General features: G+C 43.3%; 1 protein-coding gene across 2 annotated transcripts in view; it reads left to right on the forward strand.

Moving 5' to 3' along the window:
* MKRN2 (makorin ring finger protein 2) overlaps positions 1-14217 on the forward strand; it is a 158808-nt gene that overhangs the window by 71340 nt on the left and 73251 nt on the right. For both annotated transcript variants that reach the window (XM_086938966.1, XM_086938967.1), the window contains exon 6: positions 4069-4179. In XM_086938966.1, the coding sequence (XP_086795092.1) occupies positions 4069-4179 (111 nt within the window). The remainder of the gene's footprint in view (positions 1-4068; positions 4180-14217) is intronic.

Consider the following 14217-nt stretch of genomic DNA (forward strand, 5'->3'; position numbering starts at 1 on the left):
TGGCGATATGCAAATCAGCTCTGACCCTGTGCCCCATGGGAACAGTCCAGTCCGAACTACAAAAGCCATGTCCTTCCCAGAACGGAATCCAGCATCCGAGGACCGGACCGGTTTCGAGGTAACACCTCTCATCAGCCCGGCTAGCTTGACTCCAGTGGTGTGGAGTGCCTGGGACCCACGTCTGAGCATCCCCAGCGCACTTATGGCGAATTTGCAAACAAAACAGGTGATGGACAGAATGTGGATCAATTTCACACATTCACCCCAGTCCAAAGATCTGGGCCCAAATCCATCGTTTTTTTGCACTCCACACCACCCTGGGTTAGACAATGGCGATATGCAAATCAGCTCTGACCCTGTGCCCCATGGGAACAGTCCAGTCCGAACTACAAAAGCCATGTCCTTCCCAGAACGGAATCAAGCATCCGAGGACCGGACCGGTTTCGAGGTAACACCTCTCATCAGCCCGGCTAGCTTGACTCCAGTGGTGTGGAGTGCCTGGGACCCACGTCTGAGCATCCCCAGCGCACTTATGGCGAATTTGCAAACAAAACAGGTGATGGACAGAATGTGGATCAATTTCACACATTCACCCCAGTCCAAAGATCTGGGCCCAAATCCATCGTTTTTTTGCACTCCACACCACCCTGGGTTAGACAATGGCGATATGCAAATCAGCTCTGACCCTGTTCCCCATGGGAACAGTCCAGTCCGAACTACAAAAGCTATTAAAAGGAAGTCACTTGTAATGTTTGATAGCCATGTCTTTGAGATAGACTAATGATGCAGTAACAGGCTTCGCGTTTTAGATATTGTCTGTATGTGAATTTTGCACTAGTTTTAGTACCAATGTAACAATTGCGCTTTTGCACATCTCCAATTTAATTGTATTATAAGATTCATTTTTTTAATTGTATGAAACTTCTTTTAATAAGAATGTCTTGCTTTTTTGCACCCAGTATTTATTCTAGAGTAAATTGATGTATTGTGTTTCATTGCAGTGATTACCACCTTGCCCGTTTGTTTTCTCTTCTTCTTTGCTCTAAACGTCTGGTATATGGTCTATCCCTCTTTCTTTATAATGTGGTAAACTAGTTTAGTCTCTGATGGAAAGAGTGAAATCCTACATATGAAGCAATATAAATGGTACCTGTGTTTTTAACTTTCTTTTGTGGATTCAAATAATCTGAATAAAGATTTATTTTAATTGATTTGAATAGCATATTTGCTTATGTTTTCTAAATAGTTTACAAGACGTAACTGTGACAAAACATAGCAGATGCCCTAAAAGATAGCAATACAAATAGTTAATGATCTATAGTGTATACAGCGATAACCTCCATACTATTTCAAAATCTAACTTGTTATTAATGAATGTAGTTGATTCAGTGCCTGGCTAATCTTAAAACGTTTGGGTTTCTGTTTCACATTTGCCAACAGTTAAACACGTTTCTTGAGTGGTTTGCTGGCAATCGACCATCAAAAAACTGAATTCACAGCCCTTTTTTATTGTGAATTGGATTACTAACTATATATTTGCAATTCACCTCTATTTATGTCTGACTGGGATTTTATTAGCTGCCTGACGGAGCCTAGAATATCAATACACTATACAGAGAGAGAGGGACAATTAGCAAATCACCTTCTTCCATCACTTGCCACATTTCAAATAATCCCACATTACCGCCATTTGGTGTTTAAAATATCAATAAATATTGGTTATATTTAAAAAATTTAAAGCATCCATCTGAATCATAGAAACAGTATCATAAGAGCAATGCAATCATTAAAAGATGCATTCAAAATTAGTTGGCAGCAAATAATCTTTCTGTAAACTCCTGAGTGTCATGACCGCATTATAAAACATGCAACATTAAAAATAATAAACTCAGCGGGTAACATCTGTAAGAACAGGAGAGCTCGATGAACTTGTGAGAAGCCTCTGTCTCTAACTATTGGAACAATAAAGGTTCTCCTGGGAACAGTATACATTTTACAAAACATAGTAAACGCATCGTATCCTGCAGAGACCTATTGTTGTAGCTGGAGGGACCTAGGTTCATAGCAACCTCTAGGATAGGCCAATAACAGGTGTAATACATTAAATCTAAATCTAATGAGCAGAATTCTTTCCTGATATTTTTCACCAATGCTAGATAAGGCTCCATGTCCTGGGTCGTCGTTAATATAAAGTACTTTCGGAGGGTAGGTTTCAGCAATTCCTTCTCCTCTCTTAATAGTGTGTTCTGTTCTAAAGAGCGGTCCCTCATCCATTTATAATCTGTCTTGAGTATACCCTCGAGGTTACTAAATAGGTCCACCCTTCTCATCCCCTGAAATGAATCCCTAATATACTTGAGCCAGGGGATTTTAAAGGCGTAGTCAAGTGACAGTCAATCCCTCCGAATTAACTGGTTAAGATAAAATTCCTCCTTCGTCCATAGCCCTTCACCCTTTGTTGGGATGGATTAGAGTAACTGGTCACTAAGATATTTAACTCTCAACTCCTCAAGACGCAAAAAGTTGATGAACTTTGGTGAATACACAGCATACATCTAAGGAATTATTTTCTGTTGTTTGGAGTTAGTTGAGAGCCACGTAGTCCCAGATGTCACTTCCACAGAATGTCTTAGAAATACACTTAGCCTGGTACATTTTGACGAGTGCCTTAAGTAGTCTAATCCCCATTCTAGGTTCAAAGCCATGTACAGTTGCGTTAGTTCGAATGAGCTCTTTCTTCTTTCTTTGCTGTGATTAAGGGTTTCGAACTCATTTTGTAATCGAACACACCCAGATACAGGAAAGCCTTAACCTTTGCAAGAGCATATTTGCTCATGCTAAATGATTTAGATGCTGTCTAGTTGGTACCCAATGCTATAATAAAAGGTTTAGTAAGGGTAACGATCATGTCCAGCTTATTCATAAAAGCATCAAAGGAGTTCAGGAGGCTTTGTAGGCCCATGGCGGTCTTTGCCATCAGTACCAAATAATCCACGTATAGAAGTACCAGAAACGGACGAGAACCAATGTGATAGATCCAAGACTGTGGACTCTCTTTATTTCAAGTTAGAATTACTAATTAAGGGGCTACTGAAACCATTAGAGTTGTGCTGTGGAAACATTGAACAAGCCATCAAAGGACTTAAAGGAGGTTTACCTCTTCCAGCTGCATCCGTTCTACCTCTTCCAAGCCCGCTGGCTGGTGCTCCGATGCGGGCAATGGACTGCCCATCTAGCATTAACCCCACAAGGGTTGACACACGGATACCTAGATGAAAGGGCCTTGAAGATAGGGGCAGGAGTTATCCTCCAAGAGAGACAGCCTGCGTATGTATCATGCCTTCTAACGCTAGCTCCTGCATCCCCAACCAGGATTGCCTTTCTAGATCAATCCCTGGCACTGTTATTGATCTTCCACCAGAAGCAACCCTATATGTGGTGATTCTAGGAAACCTTCCGCCCTTGATCGGCCATATGTCTGAATGTTATGTTCAATTAAAAACAAAGGTGTCTTAAATGTCAGTCCGGATATATGGAGTGTTTCCTCTACAATATGAGACTGCATTCAAAGGAATCATTCTCTGGGATCATGGCCATTGATGTGGGTTGTTATGACATGGGCTAATCAAGACTGGGCTGATTCCTATGCCCTAGTGTTACATGCTTGTCCCGCTGACAGTGTGACATACCATCAGAAATGTAGCCACGCGCAGCTGCTACTGCCATGGAAAGCACATGGAAGCTCAGCAGAGAGTTCCCTTGGCACCCACTTACTGACACTTAAGTGGTTGTCATAACCGTTGCCAAAGTCGAATATGACAACGGGCCCCTGAGAGTATCTTCCATCTTACAGGTGCAGCTCATGACCTCTACTTTTATGACAATGCATTAAAGTTCTAATAAATGTTTGTATATCTTTTGCATTCTTTCATTATCATTACATTTAAAGATGATAACACATCATCCATGCACGATTACAGTGGAAGGCTGATTCCATATATATACTAACTATATAAAACATCCAGCTTATTGCATCTCTATCTATCGTTTCTTTGGTTCTTGTTACAGATCCTGCCCAGAGTGCCGTGTGGTATCTGAATTTGTGATCCCAAGCAGTTATTGGGTGGAAGATCAAAGTAAAAAAGATGAACTTATTGAGGCATTTAAGCAGGGAATGGGGTGAGTAGACAATATTAGATATAGTTCCATCGTGCTTTTGTCTGTGCTAATACCACAGGCCATATAATTGGTTGACCTGTATGTTATTTGTTTTCTTATGTTATTAAGTTAGTTATTTAATGTTATTTTTCCATGTTTTTGAAGTTTTGTAGTGTATGGAAAGTCTTTGCTTATCTGGAATTATAGTTTCCATACCATTTCCAATTTTATCTGCAGGAGACTCTGCATGACCACCTTGCAAAGACAATATATACTTCTACCAATATTATATGCCTTGGGCATAGATCGTATTTCCACCTGCAACTATTGCTATAGTCACTATTTTTGCATTTCAAATCCTAAGTCAGATCCAATATTGAAAGAAATTTAAGCGTAGTAGCTGTGTTGGAACACTTTTCCTTAATATATAATTGAAAGTGTGACTGTGATAAAGCAGTGTATAGTAGAGGTGTGCAGATAATGAAAGAACTATGGGCCTGATTCCAATGGCAGACTGACTTCTGTCCGTCTGCCATCGTCCCGGGGATGGGGACTGCCCAATGATAAGGTGGCGGTCTCACATATGTTATTTCAATGCGCCCACCACCATGGCAGCCACAAAAAAGGCATTTTTTTCCATTGCAGTGGGTGCTTTTCCATGCACTACGTGGCACCGCGCGGTGCCTGCCACATGGTGCATTTGCAGGCAGGCTCTAGCCTGCACCCTTTGTTGGGAACATCTACATCTGTTTTGAAAAAACTCTCATCTCATTACATTTTATATTTCAGTTGTAGACACCAATAGGTTTTAAATGTACACCTTCAGAAAGAATATTTCTGTAAATCAGACCGAAAAGCATTTTTCTAACTGTCCTCCTACTTTGTTGTAGTTTCAGAGCCTGTTGCGTGTGGTGGGTTTTAACCCCTTCCATGCTCATGACGAGCTCAGCTCGTCATGAGGCACAGTTGAGCTGTGCTTATGACGAGCTGAGCTCGTCATGAATAAAGGTGCTTTCAAAAAAGTCAGCACCGGAGGGGAAAACCCTTAGCAGCCAAGGTGTTAACACCCGGCATGTTATGAATAAGTTGCCTTTGAATGGAGAGTGCGCAATACCTTATTGCCCTCAAATAGACTGCACCTGTAATCATCACCTCTCTTCAAAACACACCCTCAAAGACTGGCAAATATTTTTCCCCTCCTAGAAAAATCATCTCCTCGCTTCTCAAACTGCTTCTTTGCAACCTACTTCTCTAAATAAATCACAGTTAGGGAAACCTTTGCTTGCCTACTTCTCCTCCTCCCTTCTTTTACATCCGTAGAGGTTTACAGTGCCACTTGCTGACTTCAAACCTACTTCTGACGCAAGGCTATTTCCCATATTCTGACCCAATAACCTTTCATGAGGCCTATCTTACCCTTTTAGATCACAAACAATAAAACCACTTGTTTCCAATATTCTACTACACTGGAAACAAGATAACCGAGAGGGGAAATAGATTTTACAGCTTGTAATAGTCAGTACTAGTTAATCTAGAAACTAAATATGCCCACACCATTGTTGATTGCAAAGGATCAGCTTTGAAAACCTAGTACTGTGGTAGCACACCTGCCTTAGTATATTGGACATCTTTGAGTGACACTGGGCCAAATTACATATGCAAATGTTTGTTTTTTGTTTGATTTGCATTCTTGTGATTGCTACACTATATATATATATATATATATATATATATATATATATATATATATATATATATATATATATATATATATACAGCCTACCTTATTGGGCATCCTATCTACTTTTGGCATTGCAAGCTCTCTTTTCACCTGGTTCTCCTCTTGTCTCATTAACCTGCCTTTCACTGTAAACTGGCTATCCAGCACATCTTCTCTTGCCCTACTACAAATTAGTGTCCCTTAAAGCTCAATCCAGAGCCTTTCCTTTTTGTGCTCTACACCACTTTCCTTTGTGATATAATTTCATTGCTTGGGTTCTCATACCACCTTTACGCAAATTACTCTCACTTTTTTGTCCCTATGATCTTCTAACCTCTTCTGCAGTCTCTCATGTAAACTGTCTTGTTACTCCTCATTGAATTGCTTTTGATGCCCTATGCTGAACTCTGATAAAGCAGAAATCCTATATGTCTCGTCCTCCTTCGTAAATCTCTTGACTCCTAATTACATCTACTTCTCACAAGACATGCTTACTTTGCCGCTTCGACCAGAAATTTACAAGTAGTTCTCTGTGCTCATTCATAGAGAAGTGTGGCTCAATGGTTAGAGCGGCAGACCCTGCTGCAGTAGTCTGTCCGGGACCAGGGTTCAGTTCCCGCCTTGGCTGGTCTTGGGCTCAATTTCCGCGGACCTGATAATTCTCGCCTCAGTGCCTATTCTGATCATGAACCCCACTCTGCACCTCTGGGCAATAGCTTACTTAATCTCTACAACGACCCCAACAACGCTGAGGATGCCTGACTTCACCTTGGGGGTGCCCAGGAGTGGGTTCCTCACAGGGAAAGGCCAGGAAGGGTTCCTCGGCGGTATTCGCACAAGCGCCGAGATGCCTCCGGGTAGTTGTGTGCTATATAAGTGCGTAATTATCCTTATTGTTATTATCCTTATCTTTCATTACCACCACAGTCACCTGGTATTGACAGGTAGGACTATTGTAACAGTCTATTAGTGGGCCTTCCACATCATCTTTCATTCCCCTCAGCGAAGTATTTAATGCTGATGTCCTATTATCCTTGCCAGTGCTTGTTTACATAGGTGTTCCATGAGCATTATTTTTCTCACTGCGACATGGGTATTGCCCATGTTGAAATGGTAAAATTGGGGGGGGGGGAGCCAAAAATGGAACTGTAAGCTAAAACTAAAAAATAAAGTAAACAAAGCATCTAAGGTTGAAGGGAGCTAGATTAAACTTGGAGGCTGCTGTGCCCTCCGGAATTAATTAAAAAAAATACGGACTGGAGACTGGCAGCAGAGCAAGAGAGCAGCGAAGAGAAGGTGGGTTGAAATTGAAATATATAGTAAGTAAGTATTTTATTTTCATAATTAGTTAAAATCATTGCAATTCGTACAAGCATTGGTTGATAATTAAAAAAAGAAACATTAATCAAATTTAAATTAAAACAGTGAGCACATAAAAAAGAAAAAGTACGTTTTTAAGATTACAGTTCATTCTTGGTCATCTGGTGGTAGCAAAAGGTTAATTTCAAACATAAATTTTACAAAGCGAGAAGCCATCTGAGAAGAATCGCCCCTCATGCATAATTCTAGTGCTTCTTGGCATGTCCTAATGTTAAAAGAAAGCCATATCGGACGACGCCAGAAGGTTCGTTGGGCAAGTAAGCGTCTACAAATGCACAGAATATGAATTAGATTTTCTTCCTCTTGTTTGCAGAAGCGGCATTGAGTGGGGGCAACTTTCTTATACCCTTGTCCAAACTTATACGCCATCAGTGGAATCAAACCAAAATGAAATCTCATTAGTTGATGTTTTACATGTGGTTTCATAGGCAATGAAAAGTAGGGCGGCAATGTTTTTGGGGCATAGAGTTTGGAAGCCCAGCTACCGTGAAAGAGCTTAAACACTGATTGTGAGTTATGTTCATACAACAGTAATTTTGCTTGGTTGGTCAAAAGTTTGGATATCGTCTCTATAGGTAACGTGATTGTCCATATATCCTGGGCCTTTAATGATTCCAAGCAATATGTCAAATATTTATTCCAAGTTGTATCGGGATTGGTAAGCAGTGACCATATACTGCTCTTTAAAGTGTGAGGGTGAGCTTGTTTTGTTTTTAAACTATAAGCAATAAATCTTGCTCTCATGACCCAATGTTGGGAAGCCAAACAGAATTCCATTCGGATTTGGGCGTGTGAGGTCGAGTTTGGTAGATGGAACACTCTGCGAAAGCATGCAGACTGAGCTCTATCTAGCCAGTGGACATTTTGTCTTTATAAGTTGTGGCACCAAAGGCTATTGTCGGCAAGAATTTTGCGCCTATCAGTCTTATTAACGGGGTGAAATCCGGGAATGAAGGACTCTCTTTGTTTGAATGAAAATGACACCCTGCATTGCGGTTATGTGCGCTGCCGGTCTCCCTTTATGGTCTATCCAGACACCCAGGTATTTATATGCTGTAACTAATTCCTGTGCCTTCCCCTCAATGAACCAAGTGCTCTTTCTTGTTTTCGAGGAGGAAACTGTCATCACTTTGGTGATATTGATCTCCAATGTGTTGGTATTGCAGTACAAGATGAGGGAGTCGAATAGTCTTTGGAGGCCAACCTGGGTTTGATCGAGTAAGATGGTATCGTCGGCGTATTGCAAAGTTTGAATTTTTGTTAATTCAATTCTCGGAGGAAAAGCTCGGCATCGGGCTAGCCATTCAGGAAGGTCTGCAAGATACAGGTTGAAGAGTAAGGGTGCAAGAATGCATCCTTGTTTTAGGCCTCTGTTAGTTAAGATTTTATTAGTTGTTGACCATCTCGAAGTAACTCTTATTTTCACCCAAGTGTCTGTGTGCAAAGCTATGAGAGCTTTCAGTAGAGGCTGGGGAATGCCCCAGTTTGTTAGTTTTTCCCAAAGTTTGGGGCGGCTCACACTATCAAAAGCCTTCCGAAAGTCAATAAAGCCCAAGTATAGTGATTTACCTTTTGTGGCTAGTGTGGTCTTAATCATATGGGCTAGGCACATCAGGTTGTCTTCAATATGGCAGCCCTTTTGGAAGCCGGTTTGTGTGAAGGGAATTAAATTGGAATTGTCCACCCAAGTTGTTCTGATAAAAGAACACTTGCATATGCCTTCCAGTCTATGTCGAGAAGGGCTATCATCCGATAGTTGTCAGGGTTGGAGCGTGAACCTTTTTTATGGATGGGGACGAGTAACTATCCTCGCCAGGAAACCGGGATAGATCCACCCAGTATTGCTGTCTCAAAGGGGAGACAGCAGCTTGGCCCATTTCTGGGCAGATGCTTTATATACTTGGGTGGGGATGCCGTTTGGTCCTGGGGCACCCCCTGATCGCATTTTCTTTATTATAAGCGCAACTTGACTTGGGGTGATCTTAACAGTTGGCCTCGTATCGTCGTGGGAACTAGTGTGATTAAAGATGGAGAGGCAGTTGCAAATTGCACCATCCGGTTCTGTATAAAGTGCTTTGATGTAGACCTCCCAGTCGGCAGGAGCGATGTTTGTTGTGCTGGGTGGATTAGCGACTCTGGCAGCCTTATTTATCCAACTCCAGAATTTTCTTTGGTCTTTTTTATTTTATAATCTAATGGGCAGCTGCCCAATGGTGTTCTTCTTCCAGTCCCTAAAGGGTAAACCTAGCCTTCCTATATTCTTTTCGAGTAGCTGGTATTTCACCCCACAGAGATTTATGTGCGCTTACATTGTTGACATGATTTCGCTGTAGCTTATTTAGTTTATATTAGATGTTGGTTATGAGTTGCTTTTGCTCTAAGAGGGAGGATGGAACCGGAAGGCCTTTACCTAAACTTTTTGTTGACTCTGAGGCCAATTGTTCTCTAAAGTCGGCCACAATGATTTTCCAAGATGTTGCTGTCAAATGACTGTTACTATCTAGTTCCCATTTGGTCAAAATATCGTCCACCTTTCCTTCAATTATTTCCCGACTGTCCTGTAATGTAATGTATGTGTCTTGTAAAGCGCACTGCTGCTCTGAGGCGTTGTGGCGCTGTAGACCGCAGGGGAACCCTTCCTGGCTATCCCTGTGAGATGGTCCCTACTGGGTATCTCCAAGGTGAAACCAGGCATCCCCGGCGAATGTGGGGGGCCAATGTAGAGATGAGGCAAGCTAATGCCCAGAGTTGCAGAGTGTGATCCCTGGTTAGAGTAGGCACAGAGGCGAGAATTATCGAGTCCGCTGACCCTGGTCCACGACCCTGCCGCGTCGGGAATTGAACCCTGGTCCCGGGCCGTCTGCCGCCTCTAACCAGTGAGCCACACCAATCCACAGACCATCTCCATTTTCTAATGATCTCTAGGTTGGATTCATTTCCAATCAGGGGACTTTTCGGGCGATGGGAATGCCAGAGATCAATTTTGCATGTTAGAATTGCGTGGTCATTTTCCGGTGAAGGAGTCACCAGAAGCTGTTGTACCAAGTGGAAGTGGGTAACTGAGATCCATTTATAATCCAGAGTGGCCATTCGGGAGGATGATGCGTGAGTGTATGCCGCTGGTTGATCTGAGACAATTCTTCCATTTAGAATGCGAAGGCCTAGTTGGTTTAGGTGCGTTGACAGTTTTATCCCTTTGCCTTCCTTTCGTTGGAACTGGGATTTTATCTCTGGGATAGACCACATTTCATTAACTAAGGATGGATGAGATTTGAGAGTGGTGCCCACCTCCATTAGGTTGGTGTTAGTCGCCCATTATCAGCCATATGTCGTTTGGGTGGTAAGCATCGAAATTGTTTATGTTAGGAAGCATTTTACTCAATGTGGCCTCTCACCTTATTTTGGAGGGATTCAAGTAGACACACCCTAGGATTATTTTTTGCTGTCTCAGTTTTTCCTTTTCATGGCACTGGATCTCGATGCTGATAAAAATGAAGTCACCCTGTCCTTTAAAAAGCACTAATAGCTTTGCGACCAGTGTATTCTTCACGCCGATCAGCACACCTCCGGAGGCATGGCCACCTGCGACGGAAGGGATGGCATGAGATTCAATAACAGTAAAGTCCTCCCAGACGGTATTTTCCATGGACCAAGTTTCTTGAAGAGCAAATATATCCTGGGTCTTCTGGAGGCCCGTGGTTAGCTGTTCATTTTTCTCTTTTGTTAACCCTCGAATGTTCCAAGAGCAAATGTTAAGATATTGTACTTCGTTTTTTTTCTTCATTTAATGATTTCTGTTTTTACCCTAAAGCCTGAGAAAGCCAACTTGAGATTTATGGGGCAACAGTACATATTTGCGTGGGCCACCCACTTTTGGAGCTACTATTTGGAGAGGGTATTCTATCCAGGGTGCTGTTTTAGTTCCTGGTCTAGGGTCACATAGTATTGAAGAAGGCTGCTGGTGTTCTTGTCCTGTTTTCGCACTGGTTTGTCATTGCCGGCCGTTGGGGATTTGCATGTGCTCTCCTTTAGGAAATCTGGGTATTTAACGTTGGTAGGAAAACTGACCCGGACGCCCCAGTTACTCAGTTGGTTTTTGTTATTCATTGGGGTTATGGCCTGGTCTTTATTGTGGAAGGTTACTACCGTTGATTCGTTTTTCTGGCCCTGTTCAGGTTCAAGAAAAGCCACACTTTCGATATCCATTGATTTTACAATTTCGAGCCCGGGGAGTTCAGTGTTAGTGGATTTGGGGTGGGTATGTAATCAGAGTGATCGACGCTTCTCTGGGTACCTGGTGCATGCTCTTGAGCAGCCGTGAGGGGATTGTCTCGTTGGTTGCTTGACTTAACATCGTGAGATTGAGGATTCGTTCTCGTGCCACTCATATTACAGCTTGATCGCTCGGCGCTATGTGAGCGTGTATTTGTTATAGTTGACTTATTCTGAGTTTGAGAATGCAGGGAGTAGTTATTTTCTGGGGCCTAGCCCAGGCCTCATTCTTCAAATCTTCAATTCGAGTAGACATTATTTCGAGAAGTGATTCTAATTTTTTTAATAACGGATTGCAGTTACAGTCATTGTATTTTTGTTTTTAAATTTAGATTTGTTTTCATTTGGATTCAGGCTTGGATTCAAGCTTGAGATTTGATTTTGTTCCACATTGGTTTGAGCTCTGTGTATCAGAGAATTTAATTGCTCGAGCTTTGAGTCAATTCCCATTATTGAGTCTGCTAGTGAGTGCCGAATGTTGATCTGAACGTCCAGTTTGTCCGCATGCATATGAGCAGCATTGGCATTTGAGTTCAGGGCTTGATTGGGGACTGAGAGGAGAGCCTCAACTTTAAACATTGCTGATATATCCTGCGGATCCCCTTGACTGGGTTCTATTAGGGAATGTTTTTTTTCAAGTAAGTGGAGATGGGCTGAAAGAGCATTGATATCGGAGTTGTTTAATAGGGGTTTATTCTGTTGGGAACTTTTGTTTGTGTCTTGATGAAGGCTGCGAATTTTAATTCCAGCATTGCAGTTGTTGGTGGGTAATGAGGGAGTGTTGAAAGTGCTAACGTTAATCTCATGCTGGCTTTGATCGTTTATCCCAGGGAGGGTTAGGTGCTTTTCAACAGCTGGAAATGGAGTAGATTTTTAGCGAAGGGAAATCAAAACTACGTTTTTCAATATGGTCTTCCAGTTGCCCGTTAGGTTGTTTTAATTTTTCGTCAGTGAGTGACGAGCTTTGTAAGGTCAGAAGCTGTAGAGCTTGTGTTGGAGAGTGAGTAGACGAGATCCATATTATGGACTCTGATGATTTACGAGCTGAGTCTTGTGGTGGAGTTTTAACTTTGGCCCTTTGGGGGGGTCATGGCTTCTGACTCGAGCTCTAGTTCGTGAGTCGCTCTGTGAGGATTCAACGTAGAATTGGGGGATGGCAGTGCCAAGGGGGACTTAATTTTTTGTAATTCGTCTGATCTGGGATGTGGGAGTCGCTGATTTAAGTAAAGGGAGGGTAATTTTGAAAAAGCAGGGGATGCAGTGGCTGAGACCTTGCCACGAACAATTTATTTCGGGGTAAAGGGAGCCCGAATGAGGAGAGATGGGAACTGTTGTAGATTGATTGTGAGAGCTTATATTCTTATTTTGTGTAGGGTGAGGGGCGCTTTTATTCAGTTAATCGATCCAAGGGAAGTATTCCCTTATAACGCTGGGACCACTATTTTTCCATTTGGCTGGCTGTGTGGGAAGGTTTGTTTGCATTTTTTCCCCCTTTCTCTGTTGATCCCTCGAAGGAGGCACCGACCGCTTCAATTGCTCCAACAAATCGCGGGGGACACAGTGATAACTGACACCCGAGGCCTCTCACTCGAGAGTACAGCAGCTTGGTCTTCTGTCGCTTGGCGGACTTGTGGGGATGATGAGTGATCTGTGATTGTGTACAGCTCCTTGTTCGCATTGTTATGAGAAGAGAACTTTTCCTTCACTTTCTCTTTTTCCTTCCCCTGTGCTTTATTAGTCTTAGCTGCCCTTTGTCCTTTGCCCTTTATCGCTTTGTCAGTTTTTATTTCTCTTTAATTGGTACTTGGGCTTCTAGGCGCTACTAGGAGCTTGGGCTTTTAGGCGCTTCTAGGCGCTTCTTCGCTCTTTTTTGTGTTTTTTCCTTTCCCCTTGCTCCACACTCTTGGTCGAAAGCAGATGCCGACAGCGAGCTGCAGCGAATGCCGGGAGTGAGCAGGAGAAATGTTGAACAGTGGGGGAAGGGTGACTCCCTCCCTCCCCGCTGAGACTCGCCTGGGAAAACTGCGCTCAACCTTCAACCCTCAAGCTCCACCAGTGGCTCACCTGGGTTCTTGGAGGCTGGCTACTAGTTGTTGGGAAGTGGTGACGGGTGGCTCGCAATGTAGTGACGGCGAGCAGAGCGCACGGGGAGAGCCATGGGCAAGCCGGACCTGGTCTGACAGCCCTCCAGTCGACCCCCCGGGCTCTTACTCTGCGGCTGCCTCTATCGGCGGCCGCACTCGCGTCTTGGCTCTTTCCTCTGCCCCTCTCCCACGTGTCGGGCGCTGCCTCGCCTCGCCTCACCTCGCCTCTGCTGGACTGACTAGCGGAGCAAGGGGAGCTCGGGGCTCAGCTCCTCACCCAAGACGGCTGAAATGCCAGAAACCGGTCCCCGGTAGCTTGTCTCCTTTCTGGTGAAGAATTGGCTTGGTAGTTTAGTCTGCCCTGTTCCCATGATGCACTGGGCCAGGGACAGACTGATTTGCATATAGCCAGGTTCTGAGCTGGGATGGTGCAGTGAGATAAATAACGGTGATGGATCAAGCCCTGATCTTTGGACTGGGTAAGAGTGGTCTGCTTAATTCAGACACTCTGTTCATCACCACCCCCCTTTTCTGAATCAGCTCCTCACCCCGGCAGGGGATGCGGGCTGGGTTGGGTTGCTGTTGCGGATTGTCCGGAGAAAA

This window comes from Lissotriton vulgaris, chromosome 9, assembly GCF_964263255.1.
Source record: "Lissotriton vulgaris chromosome 9, aLisVul1.2, whole genome shotgun sequence".
In the NCBI taxonomy this organism is placed as follows: Eukaryota; Metazoa; Chordata; class Amphibia; order Caudata; family Salamandridae; genus Lissotriton; species Lissotriton vulgaris.